At 37.1% G+C, this 19,684-nt stretch overlaps 1 protein-coding gene and 2 long non-coding RNA genes across 16 annotated transcripts; all 3 read left to right on the forward strand.

The window, feature by feature from the left end:
• Positions 1–348: 348 nt before the first annotated feature.
• LOC133722507 (AP2-like ethylene-responsive transcription factor At2g41710) lies at positions 349–5,963 on the forward strand. Its single transcript, XM_062149392.1, has 10 exons — positions 349–653; positions 734–1,837; positions 2,196–2,278; positions 2,430–2,438; positions 2,529–2,617; positions 2,940–3,013; positions 3,085–3,135; positions 3,626–3,687; positions 3,873–4,486; positions 5,524–5,963. The coding sequence occupies exons 2-10, from the start codon at positions 1,599–1,601 to the stop codon at positions 5,575–5,577; spliced, it is 1,275 nt and encodes a 424-aa protein (XP_062005376.1). The 5' UTR covers positions 349–653; positions 734–1,598; the 3' UTR covers positions 5,578–5,963.
• A 1,557-nt stretch (positions 5,964–7,520) lies between these two features.
• On the forward strand, positions 7,521–13,970 carry LOC133721837 (uncharacterized). Of its 14 annotated transcripts, XR_009852363.1 has the most exons (7): positions 7,522–8,008; positions 8,184–11,242; positions 11,795–12,517; positions 12,950–13,069; positions 13,229–13,344; positions 13,475–13,550; positions 13,637–13,970. It is a non-coding gene; the product is annotated as an uncharacterized LOC133721837 (long non-coding RNA). The 14 variants fall into 14 exon arrangements; XR_009852354.1 differs by having other exon boundaries at positions 11,795–13,069; positions 13,161–13,344; XR_009852361.1 differs by having other exon boundaries at positions 11,795–13,069; positions 13,221–13,383.
• A 2,333-nt stretch (positions 13,971–16,303) lies between these two features.
• LOC133721567 (uncharacterized) lies at positions 16,304–16,989 on the forward strand. Its single transcript, XR_009852231.1, has 2 exons — positions 16,304–16,551; positions 16,726–16,989. It is a non-coding gene; the product is annotated as an uncharacterized LOC133721567 (long non-coding RNA).
• Positions 16,990–19,684: the final 2,695 nt, after the last annotated feature.

Raw genomic sequence — 19,684 nt, forward strand, 5'->3', positions numbered from 1 at the left:
TTATTGCCTACCAATAAACATATTATTGTTCCCTAATAATCATATTATTGACTCCCAATAATCATAATATTGCCCACCAATAAACATATTATTGCCCCTAATAATCATATTATTGCCTCCTAATAATCATATTATTGCAAAACTATTCAATAATATGATTATCAGAGGAGAGAGGATAAATCACCACACAAGTTTTCTATTATAATACACGAAATCTTATCCTCATATATATATGTGGACCAATTCCAGAAAAACACTTCCAGCAAAAATCCAATTCCCCAAAAACATGTCTCTGACCATTAACTTCATGTCACCACCTCTCACATCAACCCACAATGAAAAATGCTAAGCTGATGCTTGAAAGAATAGCCTAACAGCAAAAGCTAATTCATTCGAGTAGCGTCGTTTATATCCAATCTTCAGTTTCACTTTCCTCACCACATTTATCTTATTATTCCAGGTCCTTGATTTCAGGTTGTTAATATCCAACCGCCTCCGCCGCCACGTTATCATCATCATATTTCTCCACCACAGGCACGACGTGGCTTATGTCCAAGATGGGTCGCATATAGGGACCTAAGTGTGCGAGGATTAAGGCTTTGGAGGACAGACAGTTTTTGGTTTGGTTCGATTCCTATGGAGGCCGTTCCAAGGTTCTTGGAGTCATGATTCCCATGGCTATTTTTGTGTTTTTTTTTTTCCTGATCTTGCTTCATATGATATCTTTTCTTAGGGTTTGGGTGGACTACACAAATCATCGCCGCGTTAGGCACGGAGAAAGTGGGCAAAATATTGGTAGTACAATAGACAAGTTCTTGCATGTTGATAAATCAAGTGTGCATGCGCTTTCGGCTAGTTCTCATTGTGTTGCTCCCGGAGCGGTGGTGGAACGGACAGCCGGTGAAGTGTGGAGTTCGGTTCAGTTCCTAAAGAAGTTTTGGACTTGCTAGCGCACAATGACTCGGTTACAAACTTGCCTTTGGAGCCTCTCCCTCTTTTCCTTCAACCTAAGGATGTACCAAATAAATGCAGAGGTATGAATTTTGCTACAGAAAAGGCATATAACTGCTCATTACTAATGGTTCACGGTACACCTGTGATTATAGTACAGAATCTTTTTATAGTGATGCCTGCATTCAATTTGGTTTTAAATTTAGAAAGTAGTACAGTATGTTTCCTCAACACGAACAATAAATGATGATGAGTACGACCAACCTTTGAGCTGGCTTCTCTTTTGGACTCTTTGCCAAGAGCCACAGCATCCATGTGTAGTCCTGCACATTTTCAAAGCACACGAAATTACACCACTGCCCCGACTCCCATCCTAGCCGTTACAACCTTTCCAACCTCAACAACTCAATTATCGCAAACAACCAAACCAAGGGCAAACCCGTAAAATCATACCCCCACCTCTCCATTCCCTCACTCTCTCACTGTAGAGTTCCCCCCTCCCACAGTGAAGAGAGCGAACATAATAAACAAATTAAACTCCAAAAACAACTCCCTCAACGATCAAAACCACACACTCTCTCCCTCTCCCCTTCTCTCTTTCTCTTTCTCTCTCTAGGGTTTGGAGTTTGGGTTGGATCGATTGAAGTATGGCTTCGTCGTCCTCGGATCCTGGTCCGAAGACCGAAAGCGGAAGCGGCAGCGGCGGCGGAGCGGAGCCCTCGGAAGCAGCGGCGGCGGCGGCGGCGGTGGCGACCGATCAGCAATTGCTTTACAGAGGGCTGAAGAAAGCGAAGAAAGAGAGAGGTTGCACGGCCAAAGAGCGCATCAGCAAAATGCCTCCCTGTGCCGCTGGAAAACGCAGCTCCATTTACCGCGGAGTCACTCGGTCAGTCCTTCTTTATTTGCTTACTCACAGAATGTGTCAATCCGATTGTTTTGTTTTCGAGCTGATGATATGGCCTCTGATTTAGTTGCTTATTTGTTAGAAAATGAAAAACATTGCATATAATTAGTACATGAACAACTGAGTAATTGGAATTGAAGTTGTTGTTAGGTTAGTGAGGAAATTATGAGCCTGACTATTTTGTTTTGGAGCTCAGAATATGACCAATTTTAGTTGCTTACTAGTCAGAAAATCAAGAACGTTTCATATAGTTGTTATAGATTAAGCAAACGATGCACATTAGAGCTCTGATTGATGAAATTGATTGATTTTTTTTTTTTTTTTTTTGTTGCAAATTTAGGCATAGGTGGACGGGTCGTTACGAAGCTCATCTATGGGATAAAAGTACCTGGAACCAGAACCAGAATAAGAAGGGAAAGCAAGGTCTCTCTCTCTCTCTTTCTCTCTGTGAATCATGCTTATTTACATGCTCTTTTTGTGTCTGTCTCTGGATGCGTGTATACATCTGTAATTGCTAACTATATTTAATTTACTGTGTGCATGGAACCGGTTGGCGCACAATTCAATATTCCAGTTTACTTGGGTAAGCTTCAATTTTCTAAAATACCTTAAGAAACTTGCTGTTATTGTGTATATATCGAGTTGATCCTTGAATAGCATATGTAATTGGCAGGCGCGTATGATGATGAAGAGGCTGCAGCCAGAGCTTATGATCTTGCTGCCTTGAAATATTGGGGCCCTGGCACTCTGATTAATTTTCCTGTGAGATTCTTGTCATTGATTCACTAATTTTATTTCATTGTTTTTGTTTCAAATGGAAGCACATCCATGTTCTAACATTTCGGTTTTTCTTCCCTTTTTATTAATTGAGAATCATTTCTTTTTCTATTAAGTGTACTCTCCGGAAAGAGAATATGCATATGTGATTCTTAAATCGAGGCCTAAGTTTTATTCTTTCTCCAGATTTGGAAATGCAAGACATCTTTAAATATTTGTGGTCCCATCTGAAGATTTTTCTAAATATATTCTTCTTGTTAAATAAATTTTCATTTTCTCAATTGCACTCTTCCTTTAATCACTGCAGGTTACTGACTACACAAGAGATCTCGAAGAGATGCAGAATGTGTCAAGGGAGGAATATCTTGCATCTCTTCGCAGGTGTGGATATCTAAGAACATATTTGAATCTGATAGCTGTCACGTTGCTTATACTAGATTTTTCTCTGGCAGGAAGAGCAGTGGCTTCTCTAGAGGAATGTCTAAATATCGCGCGCTCTCAAGGTATGGTTTACATTTATATGTTACTTGTATGCATCATATTTCCTGGCGCATTATGTTTTTCCTAAGAGATGTAGAGTTTTGTTAAGGTTGAATTTCTGTTGATCCAGTCCTTTTTACCTAGTTAAATTCTTTTTTTTTTTTTTTTTTTTTTTCTTCTTTCTTTCTGTACACCATCAGGGTTATGAGCAACGAAAACGCATTTTGTATATGATAATTGATCACCACTAGTTACAATTTTTATTAGGCTGCATGCTCATAGAGTAATTAGATGACCGATTTTAACTGTTAACAGTTTTTATAAACAACACTCATAGGTATATTCTATTTACAGTCCATTCTGTGGTGATATCCTATCTGTGACATTTCATATAGGCTTGCTGCTCCACTTTTCTCATTGTCGTATAGTTGCCTTTCAGCTCATAGATTCCATGCATTGCCAGTTTTTCATTTTTGCTTCTTTTTAAACTTATTTTGTGCTATCATGTAACAGCCGTTGGGAGCCATCGTTTGGTCGTATGGGTGGATCTGAATACTTCAATAGCATCCATTATGGTACGTCATCAACAAATTCTAAACTGAAGCTTTTTGGATAAGAGAGATCTGCTAAATCAGTCTCCTTGTACTCCATCCGCCAACATTGGCTGAAAGATGCTGGATTTTGAATTTGTTAAATTCCTGTCACCTGGATCACTACCTGAATCAGTGCTAACTTTCCTTCTTTTTAATGTCACTTAAAGGCACAGGAGATGATCCAGCAACAGACAATGAATTTTTAGGAACGTTTTGCATTGAAAGAAAGATTGATTTAACAAGTTACATCAAGTGGTGGGGGCCTAACAAAACTCGTCAAGCGGACAGCATGATAAAATCATCTGAGGAAGCAAAACATGGTTTTGCTGGAGATAGTGGAGGTGAACTTAAAACATTGGAATGGGAATCCCAGCCTACTGAACCATACCAGATGCCACGTTTGGGTGTCTGCCATGAAGGTAAAAAGCATAATGGTGCTAGAGTCTCTGCCATGAGCATCTTGTCACGGTCACCTGCTTATAAGAGCTTACAAGAGAAAGCATCAATTAAGCAAGAAAAGAATGCAGATAATGACGAGAATGAAAACAAAAATACGATCCACAAAAAGGACCATGGCAAGGCAATTGAGAAATCCACAAGTCATGATGCTGGGGATGAGAGACTGAATGCTTCATTAGGAATGAGTGGTGGATTGTCTCTCCAGAGGAATGCATTCCCATTGACTCCGTTCTTGTCTGCGCCACTGCTGACCAACTACAACATGATTGATCCATTAGTAGACCCCATTCTTTGGACATCTCTTGCTCCTGTTCTTCCCGAGGTTGGTATACTTTCTCTTTCAATTCCAAGATAAATGAAAACTGTACTTATCTTGCCTTTTAAATAAGTTGCATTTGATTATTGGTTTGCTCATTACACCAATCGAATTGTTATTTGTCTTGACTTGATCCATTAAATGACCTCCGTTTGAACATACGTTCTGAGCTACTTTCGTATGCAATTTGTTGAAGATGAAATGGTTGGTCAGATATCAAAGGGCCCGTTGTTAAAACTTGTATTGGATCGCTGTTTGCTAATATACCAATACAAGTGCTATTTTATATTAATTAGATCTTTAAAGTGACCTCCACTAGAACATAAAACCTGAGCTAGTTTCTTTATGCAGTTTGTTTAAAGGGAAATTCTATAATATGTTAACATATGACATATATACAATTACCACTTTTAGGACTTAATTACTCAAATGAGAACCTACTACAATTACCATTTTTAGGACTTAATTACTCAAACAAAAATCTACTTTACTTTAACGAGGACCTTATTTACCTTAGTAAGGACTTTTTTTTAGTTACCTACTTTACTCTAACGAGGACCTTATTTACCTTAATGAGGACTTTTATCTAGTTACCACATGAGTCCTCAAAGTGGTAAATATTACATGAAATAGGACATGTACGCCATAGCTTTACCCTTGTTGAAAATGGCATGGTTATTCAGACATCATGGCACCATGTCTTGAATATCTGAAGAGAAGTTGAGCTGTAGAAAAATTCTACAACAAATATTGTTTTTAGCATTTCTAATGTAGACTAATAGGCAGTAGTATAAGACCACATGTACTTCCATGTCAAGGGATGACATTGATAAGTTAATCCTATGCACTGAACTCTTCGTCTATCAGTACTCAAATGGTAGGGATCATAATTGAGTGTAAAACAAAAGTGCTTCATGATACAGAAAGTGGAAACAGCTATTAATTTTCTTTCCTTACACTTGTTTACAATATGGGGCGGGGAAAAGAGAGAGTGTGTGTGTGTGTGTCTTCCACTGATTTTATTTTTACCTATTGCAATGCAGGTTACAAAGACTGAGACCAGTGCAAGTTTCAGTTTATTTCGGCCTGAGGAATGACATCAGTTGATGTCACATTTCCTGCAAGTTGGTGTACACACAGTTGATGTCACATTTCCTGTTCCCGAGGGGTTTACCTTTGCAATAGTACACAAGAAGCTCAGGAAATGCAGTCTTGACGACAAGGCTTTTACTTATTTATTGCAGGTTCATATTACACGGAGTCTAGAGAATATAGAAAGGGAGATGAAGTTGTATCTTATGTAGTAGTAGATGAGGTATAGACGATGTATTTTACTATGGTTCGGAAGTGTTGGGAGTGGTAATCCTTCAGTTTTGCTAAAAAAGTTCAACACATCAGTTCCTGAGTTTAATATTTTGTACAGAAAACAAGCACAAATTGTAATCATAGTCGTTGCTAATGGCTTCTCCCATCTTTCTGTCTATTACTTGGTAACATAATCACTGTCGTTGATTTGGTGAACATGAAGAACATTAACTCCACAAAGCTCAAGGAGGAGATTAGCATCAATCAGCGCCCGATTGTTTGGGCTCCTGCATCAGTCTCCCCTTTACAATTGTGAAGTCTGTGTTGACTCAATTACTGTCCAATCCTCAACTAGCTTATCAAATGATAACGCGCTAGCTTGGGTTCTATCCGTTATCTTTAGCATTCAATGTTTGAATTCTACCGTTTTCTCTTTCAAAAGTTTACAATGATACTAGTTTAGGAATATTATGGTTACTGTCATCCGCCAATTAAGCAGCTTAAAACGGGGTTTAGGGATATTGTTAAGAAGATATCAAAATTGTTATTATGTATTAACTAATGATAATAATTCATAGTAGGTATGCTAAACGCAATACCATTTGGTTCCTGGGGGCAGGAGCGGAGCTAACACAATTTTTTTGGGTGAGCTAACATTACAATTAATATAACTTTTATGTCAATATTGAACAAACTTTGTCACTAGTGTGGTGTGGTGGTTATGTTATGTCCTGAACCAAAACTTACCTTTTCACTAGTGATTCGAATGGTAAACGATGAATTTTTTTTTATTGACTCTTGTTTAACACTTTCAGGGCTCTTTGGAGTGACTTTAGCTTTCATTCAGTTTTTTTTAAAAAAAAAAAAAAAAAAAAAAAAATTTCATTCACAAAAGTTGTGTTAGTAGATACAAAGAATTTAAAAATCGGAATTTGTATGAGTGAGTTATGATTTGTGGAAGTTGGATTACTGCTTAGGGAAATAGGGCCGGCCCTGAGGGCTGCTGCCTGAGGCAGCCGCCTCAGGCCACCACTCTCCGAAGGGCCTCCGCAAAGTTTTTTTTTTTTTTTTTTTTAATTTTACATATATTCGTTTATGATTATATAATTTGTTTTCGCGTCCCTATTACAATGCCACGCTAGCTCAGTGGTAACATAGATGTGCTGTTGTTTGCAGCATCAAGGTTCGAAACACAGTGGCCTATTTTTTGTCTTTTTTTTTTCTTTTTCTTAATTAGTTTAATTGCACTTTTTTGTCTTTTTTTTTTGTCTTAGTTTCTTTGCAATTAAACTTTTTTGTTCCTTCTTTTTCTAGCTTCTATGGAAATAATATTTTGAAATTGAATATTAATGTACTTGCCCTTTTTTCATTGGTTTCTTTTGTAGTTAAATATATTCTGTTTATTTTTTCAATTTCTAAGTGAAAAATTATTTTGGAATTGAACACTTTTTTTTTTCCTTGCATTACCATTAATTTAGGGGTTTAATTTATATATATAAAAAAATTTGTTCGATTATATGATTTTTTTATGTGAGGCCACATTTAAATTATTTGCCTCAGGCCATCAAAATGTCAGGACCGGCCCTGTAGGGAAATAAGCCATATGTTTCGGGAAACTTTTCCAAAACTGTCTAAAAGCCCTGCAACCACACACGTCATCAGACCCCTAATCCAACTGAACTTGAGTCTATCTCCATCATCAGAGATTCTTGAAGTATTAGATCCACCATCCTAGACATTAAAAACTAGCTCCTAATTTTGATAACCTTTTTTGAAACAAATTTCACCGCGAATGCTAAATGCAAATTATGGGGTCATAGATATGTCTTCATGCAAATTAGGTCAGGTCTCAGGAGATTTCTCCGTATGCCACTCTTGCCCTAGTTTGTAGCTTTTCAATTTTCTGATTTAAAAGACATTAGAAAACAAAGGTTGGCCTATCGGCCTATCCAACACTATCCGCTTTATATATCCGTTCCATGTGCGCATGCGATTATCTTTGTTTCCTCGCGTTGACTCCGTTCTTCAGTTATACCTTTCCCTTCCTCTTCAACTTCATCACATTCACACCCCACTTCACTCTTTCATTTGTCCTCTGATTTGAAGATCTGAGAGTCCCTGCACACTTAAGTTTGATTTTGTTATATTCACTTGCTTCGTTCTAAGCGGAGGAACTGGAAGATCAAGCAACCAACTGTCCTTTATGGATCCATAAGTCATAACGTAAGATTCCTACTTTTAATTTCCTTCATTGATTTTATTTGCTCTGTTTCATATTTTATGTTACTTTTCTTATATGATTTTCCATTCTGACTAGATAATCTGCTACTAGATTTGGTCCTTGTTTAATTTATTTTGCTGTTTAGTTGGATCTAATTGCATCCCATATTTGATTTAGGTCTATATTCAAACATGGAGTTTCCCATTTCAATTGTTGTGGATCAATTCACTACAGGATCTAGAGAATCAAACAAGTTGTTGTGAATAAGGTAGGCACGAAATCATCAAAATTGGCATGTTCCCCAAAAAAGACATGGATTATGAGCCCTTTGAAACGTGGATTTCATTTGATAAAATCATGGAGAAATGTATTTGGTTGTATGGAATAGGTGGTGTGGGGAAGAAGACACTCGTCAAAAAAGTTTATCAGGAAGCTACAAAAGATGGGAAAATTCTTGGCGATGTGGTTTTAGTACTAGATGTGAAACAAAATCCAGACCTGGAAAGAATTCAGAAAGAAATTTGTGAAACAAACGGGCTGGATGCTGAGGACAGTGAGAGCACAGTCAGTTTGAAAAGGTGTTCGTCTATGTGACAAGATGAAAGACAAGAAGGCTCTTGTAATATTGGACGATGTCTGGGATAACACTGATTTTGAGGCTATCGTACGTCTTGTTAACATCTAGAAGTCGAAGAGTACTTTCACCTCAAATGCATCTTCAAAAGGGTTTGTGCTAGTTTATTTGAGAAGATGGCAGGTGATATTGTTAAAGATCTCAGACTATGATTTTGTAGCAACCCACATAGCCTTGATGTGGAGTTTTACTAGTTATAGATGTCACAGTTGCAAGAGCTTTAAAAAATAGAAGTGCTCTCTATGTGCATGGTGGAAACTGGAAAGCTGCCTTGAGACGCCTAAAAAAGAGCATAGTTGGCTCTAGAGTGGAGTTACAATCAATTCAATGACATAGAGCTTAAACCATTGTTTAACAGTCAAAGAAGTTGATAGGCAAGCTATGAAAGATAAAACCTTGTCTCTGTGACAGGATAAAAGACAAGAACATTCTGGTAATTTTAAATGATGTTTGGGATAAAATTGATTTTGGTGTTGTGGAACTTCCTAGTTATTGTGATGTGCTGCTAATATGCTGATGCATTTAGCTAGTGTATAGACCATGTGAGTTGCAAATGTTCTGAAATGTGTGGGACTGTCAGGAGTCCCTACTTTAGCTCAATAAGTGCAAAACATGCAATTTTGTTACTTGGGGGTCCATACTGTTTAAGTTAAGCTGTAACCTTTGATTATCAATCTTTTACACCCTTAACTTGAGTTTTAACTTGCAATGAAGCTTTGATATTTTGAGTATGCCTTGTCTTGATATATATTGTTGCGACTTTTGAGACTATATTTACAAATTCCAGTGAAGTTGAATCTTTTAACTGTTTAAGAAAATGAAACAAGAAGATTAGCCTAGAAGTTTGGAACTATATATGTGAGTTACTTGGTAATGGCTAATCATTGTAGACATGAGCTAATCTGATGTAGTTAGGGGAGTTGTCTTTAAGGCTTTAAAATGAAGTTTAGGGTCATTATCTGTGGGGTGAAGGGTAATGTGGCTTAACCTTATACATACTCTAGAATTACAACAAGACTTCTCATGAATCACTTAAGAGATATCGTTTGAAATACTTGAGAACTAAAATGGGCTAAAGGACCTGAAGGATTGAGCATTGAGGACTGAGTTGCAAAAGTTGATTGACTATGACAATTTGTTGAAATTGTTATATGTTATTGTTGTTCTCACTGTGCTTGCTTCAAAAATGATTTCATATGACAATTCTGTACCTGCTGGAAAATGCAAATATATGAGAGATTACATAAACTTTGAGATATTACAAGTTTTGTCTACTGAACTAGCCAAAGGGTCCTTGATATTTCATCAATTATGTATCTCTTAATGGCTTTGATATTCTTTCTGTCTAATTCTGCTATGTAATTTGTTATGATTGAACCATTAGTTCTTCCTGATGTCATGGTACCATAATCACTGTTGTTGATTTGGCTGAAATATGAGCACAATCTATATTCTATACATGACATAAATACAACTTTAATGAACATGATGAACATAAACATCACAAGCTCAAGAAGAAGATTAGCATCAATCAGCATCTGACTGTCTGGTCTCCTGCATTACTCTCCCTTTTGTAAGTGTGAAGTCTGACTCAAGGACCACCAATTGTTGTTTAATGTGTAACTAGCTTAACGAATGTTAAAGGGCTAGCTTGGGTTCCATCATTATCTTTGGCATTTACTGCTAGTACTTAAACGTTTGAGCAACCAAATTCTAATGCTTTTCTTCTTCAAAGTTTACAATGATTCTATTTTAGGGATATTCTGGTTACTGTACTTGTGAGAAATTATCTGATATAATATCATCCGCCAATTGAGCAGCTTAAAAAGGGTTTTAGGGATATTGTAGAGGATATCAGAGTTGGTATTAAGTGTTAACTAATGACAATGATTCATAATATGTATGCTAAGCGCAGTACCATTTGGTTGGAGCTAGCAAAAGTTTTGTGGTTAGCTAACATTCGATATGATTGTATCATCTTCTGTCAGCATATCTCGGTGTGCATGACATTTCTTTTGCTATGAACATTTAGATGCCATATCATCCTTCTTATGAGTCATGTCTGTTAATAATTAATATGGAAGACCGGGAGCTGGGAATAAGTTATGTTACATAAAATTCCTAGATAAAAGAACTTCTGGTCTTGCATCAATTAGTGGAAAAACTTTGGTTGTTTGACATTAATCGAATGGCTTCATTAATAAAAGCAATAAACTAGAGTAATCTCTTATTGCCCATAAGAGGCCTTGATTGATTTGCTTAGGCTCATATACCAGAATATTCGAAGTCAGAATCAGCCATACAGCTTTACTTATCCAAAGAAGTATGGACAAAAACCCAAAGAAGTTTCTGAGTGACAGCCGTAAATTGGACGGCTTAAAGGACTTGGCATTTGGACTGCATTATATGGTTTTATTACTTCAAACAGTAATCAAAAAGTACTAAACAACCATTTTTCAGTGTCATTTTTCAAGTCAAATAACACCAAAGTTAAACTCAGGTCCTCTGTTTCAACCTATCTTCCCGCAAAGACTTATATGACAATCCATAGCAGAAGTTCTACCAGCTAGAAATCATACTCTTCCCCACTGTGTTTACATTGGTTGTTTATCACTTTCTGTTTTGAACATGAAATTGATGATTTACTCTGAATTTGGTTTAGATTAGAAGTAAACCATATTGCTTACACTGAGATGAGTATTGATAAAAGATGACATATAAGCATTTGATTGTTGCGATTGTTGCGTAAACTGTGAACTGTGGTTTGCTCATAGTGACATCAACTTGGGTTCGCTTTATGATTCTATCTTGATATGATGTATACTAAGTTTCCTTTTGATTCAATCAACTGGAAAGTGAATGAATTCATATCTTATAGGTTGTAGATTTTAACAACTTTACTGTAATGATCATTTTTTTCTTTAATATGTAAATGAATTTCAATTAAGTGACACTATGGTGGTTACTTATCAGAATTGTTGTAGGAAGTTATTTGACAAAGATAAAGGTCTGAGTGTGTAAAGTCTCCAATAGGATTGGCAGTTACTTGTGTTATTTGAATCCCTTTTGGTGTCCGGGTGATATACTGTAGTTAATTGAACTTTTCTTTTTCTGTTAGTGTCAGGAGTTAAACTAATGTGTTACTTTGCCGCAGTGAGATGATGAGTGCTCCAGTGAGGCGCATAGATGAGATTCTTGCTTTACCTTATTCGGCGGATGATTTTAAGAGCGTAGATGTTCCACCTTCTGATGATGATTCTTGGCTTTACAATGGAGAGGATGAATTGAACTCTGAACTTCTACAGAGACAAAAGGAGATGAAACTTTATGATTTAAAACATAAGAAGCAGAAGAAGAAGTCAAAGAGCAGGACAATGTTGGTCCATCCTCCAGCTCCACCATTGATGGGTTCAATCCTGGTGACATAACCATGCAGGCCTTTGTCGAAAAGGTGTGAAGCTACAAGGGAGCTGAGGTTCATGAGACAGGTTAGTGCATATCTGTCACTTACGTTTGTGTATCAGTTCTTCAAGAGTTGTCACTTGATTTTATCCCAAACGCAGAAAAACCATGGATGTGCACATCTGCTTTTAGTGCTGATTGTTACAATTCAGATGATTTGAACTTGTGCTCTTAGTTCTGATGGTTTCGTTGATTTGGAGTGCTTACATCTTTAAGACTAAAACCTATTTCCATATGGATCCTTTGTATGGATTTTGAGGCCTCAGAAGCCCTGTTGCTGAAGCAATTTCACCTTTTTGAGTGAATCATCTGGTTTACTTGCCTCTAGATGAGTGAAATGACAAATGAGCCAGGTTGCAAGCCTGATATGTTCAAATGACCATAAGCTATAGGACGTGAGTTAAATACATCACGGGTATGCGGCCTAAATGTGGTTCTAGTTTCTAGGCATGAGTCATTTAGTATTGTTAAAAACTACAAATGAAAATATACAACTATCAAATGCAATTAAATTTACTCATCTAATCACTGATTATTAGTGTTATTACTGCACAGTAACTTACATTTCAGTTTCAATAGTTAACAAAGTTGTTTATAAATTTATTGTTAGTATGAGTTTTCCTTCCTTCATTTCTTTAAAGAAATACAACTTAATTATCACTAATGTATATAAGATTAGTTATAAGAATTTGAAACTAGGCAAAGAACAGAGAAAAAGAAAGTTTATGTGCAGGCCTGTGCTAAACAATGCTCAAGCAGAAAAATCATGTACCTCATTTTTCATATTGGGTATTCATTATTGATCATGACATAAGTACATGTATGGGAATGATTAAGAGCCATGCAGTGACCAGCACGACATGAAGCAGGAGATATGATTTGGGCCTGCATATCCTATTTCTTGCAACAATATATACATGAGTATATAAAAGAAGCGCCTCAGTCCGGTGCTGTTAACAAGAGACTGGTGAGACAATGTTCCTAGGACTATGAATATTTGAGTAGATATATGTGTACATAACTGTCTAGACTCTAATATGTTTATGTGTGAACTGAAGACAATCGGATGTGCTCATTTTCTATTTTCAAGTTTCTGATCATTTTGTTCTGACGATAAGAGTACCAGGAGACAGATGAGACCTCAGAAACCTGAAGAACCAATGCCTCCAGAGCCTGAAAAAAAAAAAAAATTGAGAAACCAGCAGAGAAAGTTGAGGAAGAACCCCAACAAAGGAAGAAGAGGTAGTTGAACCTCCTCCCTTGATCGAAACTGATCTGCTGGTATCATATGCCAAAGCCATTCATGTTTTCTTTGATGTGGGGGTGTTTGAGTTCTATATTTATTTTGTTTTGTTCTTTTTTCTTTGTCCAGGGCATAAATGAAATAAATCCAAGAGCTGCAGAGATTAAAGAAAGCAATGCTCTAGCTCTTGCTATAGTTCCACATGGTAGGCTCAATTGCTTGATATTTGATTGAGGAAAATTTGCCAAATGTGCATTGTTGAATTTCATGATAGACTATTTTGCCATGCAGGGATTAAACCACAATCTGGATCAAATTTGAATGATATTGGTGGGACTTCAGGTTGGGAATGATGCACATAACCTCAGGGACAGAATCATATCTGGATCAATTTTTTCCTTACAGAACCTCTTTTCTGAATTGCACGATGAAGATTTAAGAACATCATGCTCTTTCTGCATCTTATGAACTTTTATTTCTTCATTCTTAGATCAAAAAATTATATTTAGAATACATGATTATCCTTTTTCATGTTTGATGAGGCTCATCTTTGTATTCCATGTTCAACGGGTAATCTGAGCGTTAATATCCGATATGATCAGAGTTGGTTTACATTTAATGAACTTTTCATAGCTGTTTTGATGCCTTTTTTTAGTATCCATCATTGGATCATCACCATTCCTATGTGATGTCTGATATCTGAAAGTTCAGCATCTAATAAGGTTCTGTCCAATTTGATGTTAGACTGTTAGTGGACTCCTGTAGTGTGTACTTTCCGGCAGTATCATATGGATACACGGGTATATGTTGGATTTACTAGTATTATATGAAATTAGTGTGTGGTTATTATAAATAAGAATATATTACAGCAAATACTTTTGTTACCAATCACAGAATATAGCAAGCTTAATGTTAAGATACCAGATTTTGGAACCTGTAAAACAATATCATCTTTAGTTATATAATGTATCTATTAAACTCAGCCATATGAATGCCAAAATTGAGATATATAGCATACCCACAGTATTGCGCGGCCAGCTTGATGCTTAGTAACCTCTGTGTCAATATATATTGAGTTAATTACATATAAGTGCATCTTTGAATGTTTTTTTAGTCATAAGGCCACCAACTAATTTTTTTCCCTCATAAGGCCACTAGATTAAAAATAGTGTTATATTTTAGATATAAAACCAACATATTTACAAAAATGCAATTAGAGTAAAAAGTCAACAACCATTCTCTCTCTCCTCTTCGGCAAGGTCTCCGGCCGACCTCAGGCCAACTCCGGCGGGTCTCCAGCCAACTCCGGCAGGTCTCCGGCCAACTTCCAGCGGGTCTCCGGCGACCACAAAAGCTACTGTCACCAATAACAAAAGCTACTGTCGCTAGCAAGAAAAGCTACTCTGATGAGATTTCCGGTAACCTCCGGTGAGGCCACAAAAGCTACTGTCACCAACAATAAAAGCTACTCTGATGAAATTTCCGGGACCTTCTATGAGGTCACAAAAGTTACTGTCACCAACACTAAAAGCTACTCCCACCAATAACAAATATTACTGTCACCAGCAACAAATACTATTCTAATGAGTTCTCCGGCGAGGTACAAAAACTACTATCATCAGCAATAAAAGTTACTATCACCATCAATAAGAACTACTCTCAGCAACACTAAAAGTTACTCCCGCCAACAACAAAAACTACTGTCACCAACATCAGAAAACTACTGTCACCAGAAACAAAAGTTACTGCCACCAGAAACAAAAAACTACTATCACCAACAACAAAAACTACTGTCACCAGAACAAAGCTACTGTCACTAACAACAAAAACTACTGTAACCAGAAACAAAAACTACTGTCACTAGCAACAAAAACAAAAGCTATATTGAACAAATTGTGTCACTAGTTGGTGGTTGTGTTACGTCATAGACCAAAACTTACATTATTACTAGTGAATTAGAGGGTAAACAACAAAAATCTTCTCTTTTGAATCTCGTTTAACACTTTGGGACCTATAGGAGTGACTTTATCTTTCATTTAGTTTATGAATTTTGAAAGAACTTCATTCGCAAAAGTTGTAAAGCTCGTAAAAACAGAATTAGACACAAAGAATTGAAAATTAGAGTTTGTATGAATGAGTTATGGCTTGCGGAAGTCGGGTTATTGTCTTGAGAAATACAGAAGTTTCCCTTCAAAAACTTTGCATAACTGTTTGAAAGTGAGCAGGCCCACACGCGACCTATCTGATGACTTCTCTAAATATTTTTTTTTTCATTGATATTCAAAGTCATAATCTTTAATTCACAAATAAAGAAGTTATGTTGCTAAAAATGGTCGTGGGTTGATCTTCCTCGTCTCCTTATAAGAGAAAGAAAAATCTTGGCCTCTCACTATGCTGGTAAACAAAAATGGTGGTGTTAATTTTAGCAATGATAGTTTTACTGTTTTAGACATGTCTCTATTCCAATTCTTTAATGTCGTGATGTGAAAGATTGACTTGTCTCCTTTCAAAAAAAATAAAAATAGATGGACTAGTGTAGGCTCTTCAAAATAAATTCAAGTGTGCTCCGGTTGAATGTGATCTTAACTTGTTATCAACTGCATCAATACTTACTTCGAAATTTCTTAGAAAATTAGATTCCCCGTCTAAAACGTTAAAAAGCTAGCTGCTCATTTTGAAGAGATTATCTTTTACCATATATCTTCCTGCAAGCAAATTTCAAATTTCACCACGAAACATGCAAATTAGATCAAGAGGCTTTTTCGATCCGCCCCTCATTGACTTTTAATGTCGATTTGCTTAGCTTACAGCTTACGCCAATGGCTTTCGTTTGTAATTTTTTATTTTTCTAATGAAGGAAAAAAAAAAAGACAAAAAGACGAAAAGAACGAATATAAAAGAAAAGTAGGAAACAAAGGTTGGCCTACCTGACACGATCCGGTGTAGATGTCGGTTGGAGTGAGTCATCAGTTTGGCTTTCTTTGTTAACTCGCGTTGATTCTCTGCTTCTTTTTATATCTTGTATACCCTTTCCCTTCCTCTTCAACTTCATCACTTTCACACCTCTTCACTCTTTCATTTTTCCTCTGATTTCAAAATCTGAGAGTCCCTGCACCCTTGAGTTTCATTTTGTTATATTCACTTGGTTTGTTCTAATCGGAGGAACTGGAAGATGGAGCAACCAACTGTCTTATGAATCCATAAAGGTAAGATTCCTACTTATCATCTCCTTCATTGATTTCATTTGCTCTGTTTCATATTTTATGTTACTTTTGTTATATGATTTCCCTATCTGAAGATAATCTAGCACTAGATTTGGTCCTTGTTTAATTTATTTTGCTGTTTAGTGGAATCTAATTGCATCCCCATATCTGATTTAGGTTTATAGTCAAACGTGGAGTTCCCCATCTCAATAGTTGGATCGATTCACTACAAGATCTAGAGAATTAAACAAGTTGTTGTGAATAAGGTAGGCACGAAATCATCAAATTTGGCATGTTCCCCGATAGAGAAATGGATTATGAGCCCTTTGAAACGTGGATTTCATTTCATAAAATCATGGAGAAATGTATTTGGTTGTATGGAATAGGTGGTGTGGGGAAGAAGACACTCGTCAAAGAAGTTTATAGGCAAGCTACAAAAGGTAAGAATGTTTTTGACGATGTGGTTTTAGTACTATGTGCTGTTGACAATGAGAGTACAGCCAGCCTGAAGAGCACTTCATCTATGTGATAGGATAAAAGACAAGAAGGCTCTTGTAATATTGGATGATGTTTGGGATAACATTGATTTGGAGGCTGTGATACTTTTTGTTAGCATCTAGTAGTCGAAGAGTACTTTCACCTCAGATGCATATGCAGAAGGTTTGTGCTAGTTTATTTTAGAAGATGGCAGGTGATGTTGTTAAAGATCTCACACTATGATTTTGTAGCAACCCACTTAGCCTTGTTTTGGAGTTTTGCTAGTTACAAATTTCACAGTTGCAAGAGCTTTAAAAATTATAGAAGTGCTCTCTACGTGCATAGTGGAAATTGGGAAGATGCCTTGAGACGCCTAAAAAAGAGCATACTTGGCTCTAGAGTGGAGTTACAATCAATTGAATGACAAAGAGCTTAAGCCATTGTTCTTGCTATCTGGAATTATTAAAATGTAATACAGTGGAAGAAAGCAAGTGGTCCTCGTCAAAGAAGTTGATAGGCAAGCTACGAAAGATAAAAACCTTGTCTCTGTGACAGGATAAAAGACAAGAAGATTCTGGTAATTTTGAATGATGTTTGGGATAAAATTGATTTTGATGCTGTGGAACTTCCTAGTTATTGTGATGTGCTGCTGATATGCTGATGTATTTAGCTAATGTATAGACCATGTGGGTTGCAAATATTCTAGATTAGCTCAATAAGTGCAAAACATGCAATTTTGTTTCTTGGGCATCCATATTGTTTAAGCTAAGCTGTAACCTTTGATTATCTATCTTTTACACCCTTAATTTGAGTTTTAAATCTGCAATGAAGCTTTGATATTGTTGGGACCTTTGGGATTACATTTACAAATTCCAGTGGAGTTGGATCTTTCAATTGGTTAAAATTTGAGATGGTTATATAAATAAGCCAAGACTTCGATCTGCAACAATATTTGAGTTCATTGGTAATAACTGATTATGGTAGACGTGAGCTAATCTGATGTAGTTAAGGGACTTGTGTTAAGGCCTTATAAGATGAAGTTTGGGTTAAAATCTGTTTGGTGAAGGGTATTGTACTTATTCTGTAATACTCCAATGTCAAATTTCATGATCCTCCAAGATGGTTCTGTGTTAAAATGTGTTCTCCCTTCTCATAATGCTCATTCTCAACAAGATCTTTGGTTCATTTAGCTGACCATTATCTTATGGTACTATATGATTCATATTATACTTCCGTTACAGAATCTCCTAACTGCACATGATATGATTTAACAACATTGCCCATCTTACTATTTAGAAAAAAAAAGAAAAAAAAGGGAGGAAAATAAGAGGAGGAAAGGTAAAATAAAGGTAAATGTTTAGAGTTGAGAGATTCATGTAAAGAGATCAGTGTCTGATAACATGAATGGATTGAGAACCGAAGGTTTTAGCAAACTAGCTGATTGTCATCCACTCTCAAACCCATATATAAGACAGATTGTGTGACGTAAATAGACAAATCTGTTGAAGGAAAACCGACTTAGTGTGCCTTATCAAACTAGGAGTAGTAATAGGAGAGAAGGTTCTAGAATTCCTAATCCTACTCGGATTAGTATTCCTTGTAACATTAGAACATGTACTTTGTAATCCCTATATATAGGGCTCCTATTCTCAATAATATGAACACAATTCTCTCATCAATCTCTCTCAAAACTCTCATACTTAAACACGTTATCAGCACGAGCCCTAACCTTGAGATCAAAAATCCAAAACCAGAAAATTCTTCAACATCACCTTTTCACCGTTGCACCTAGCCCGTGCTAGACTAGCCGCTGCTGCCCACCTGCGCGCCCCTGCACTGCATACTTCCCCTGCAGCCCTTACGCACCCGTGTGCCGCCTACTGCCCCTGCAGCATCGCCGCACGCCCGCTGCCCCTGCAGCACAGCAGGACGCTCGTTCCTGTGCAGATCTGCCTTCTTGCAAGCCCCGAAACATCTTGATAGGGACCTCAGATCAAAATGCTTCCTTCATCAAAGTTGTTCGTCTCTGTCTCTTCTATCTGACCTCAGAATTTCAGCCTTATCGGAGCTGTTTTGAGACCTTTACACCAATCGAAGTGAAAGCTGTTCAGAGGAAAATCTGCTCCGAATTTCAACAAAAAAAATCCTTGAAAACCGCTGTTGCCACCTTCAAGCATCACTGCAGCAGCTCCTAGCCCACGCTAGCCTCATCTGCATGCCTGACCCTGCAGCGCCTACGTGCCCCTGCGCACGCATCCGTCGGCCAGCTCCTCGGCTTACCTCGGCCAGACCTGTATCGGCCACACAGCAGGGATTGAAAGATGGTTTGCAATCCCCGACCCAGAATTGATAGCACGCCTGCATCAACACGCGCGTGTATTGAGAATTTAAAATTCCGAAATTCATGAGTAAGTTTTCACTAGTAAGTTGTTCCCATTGTTGAAATTTAAATTTATTTTTATCTTTCTTCGGGGACTTACAAAATCCCTTCTTCTACATCCCACTTTTTTGTAATGTGGGTTTGATTTGCTAAAAGCGGAATGGTGGGGATTCACGCTATATACGAACTAAGAGCGTTCGTGATCTTCGGACTAAAAGCGTTCGCGAGCATCGATCGATTTTTACGAACTAAGAGCGTTCGTAAGCATAAAAAATTTTG

Source organism: Rosa rugosa, chromosome 7, assembly GCF_958449725.1.
Source record: "Rosa rugosa chromosome 7, drRosRugo1.1, whole genome shotgun sequence".
Taxonomy (NCBI): domain Eukaryota; kingdom Viridiplantae; phylum Streptophyta; class Magnoliopsida; order Rosales; family Rosaceae; genus Rosa; species Rosa rugosa.

Coding starts and splice junctions, on each gene's coding strand:
- LOC133722507 (XM_062149392.1), top strand. CDS start 1,599: ATGGCTTCGTCGTCCTCGGATCCTGGTCCGAAGACCGAAAGCGGAAGC. Junction 1,838..2,195: donor ATTTACCGCGGAGTCACTCG/GTCAGTCCTTCT, acceptor TTGCAAATTTAG/GCATAGGTGGACGGGTCGTT. Junction 2,618..2,939: donor GCACTCTGATTAATTTTCCT/GTGAGATTCTTG, acceptor TAATCACTGCAG/GTTACTGACTACACAAGAGA.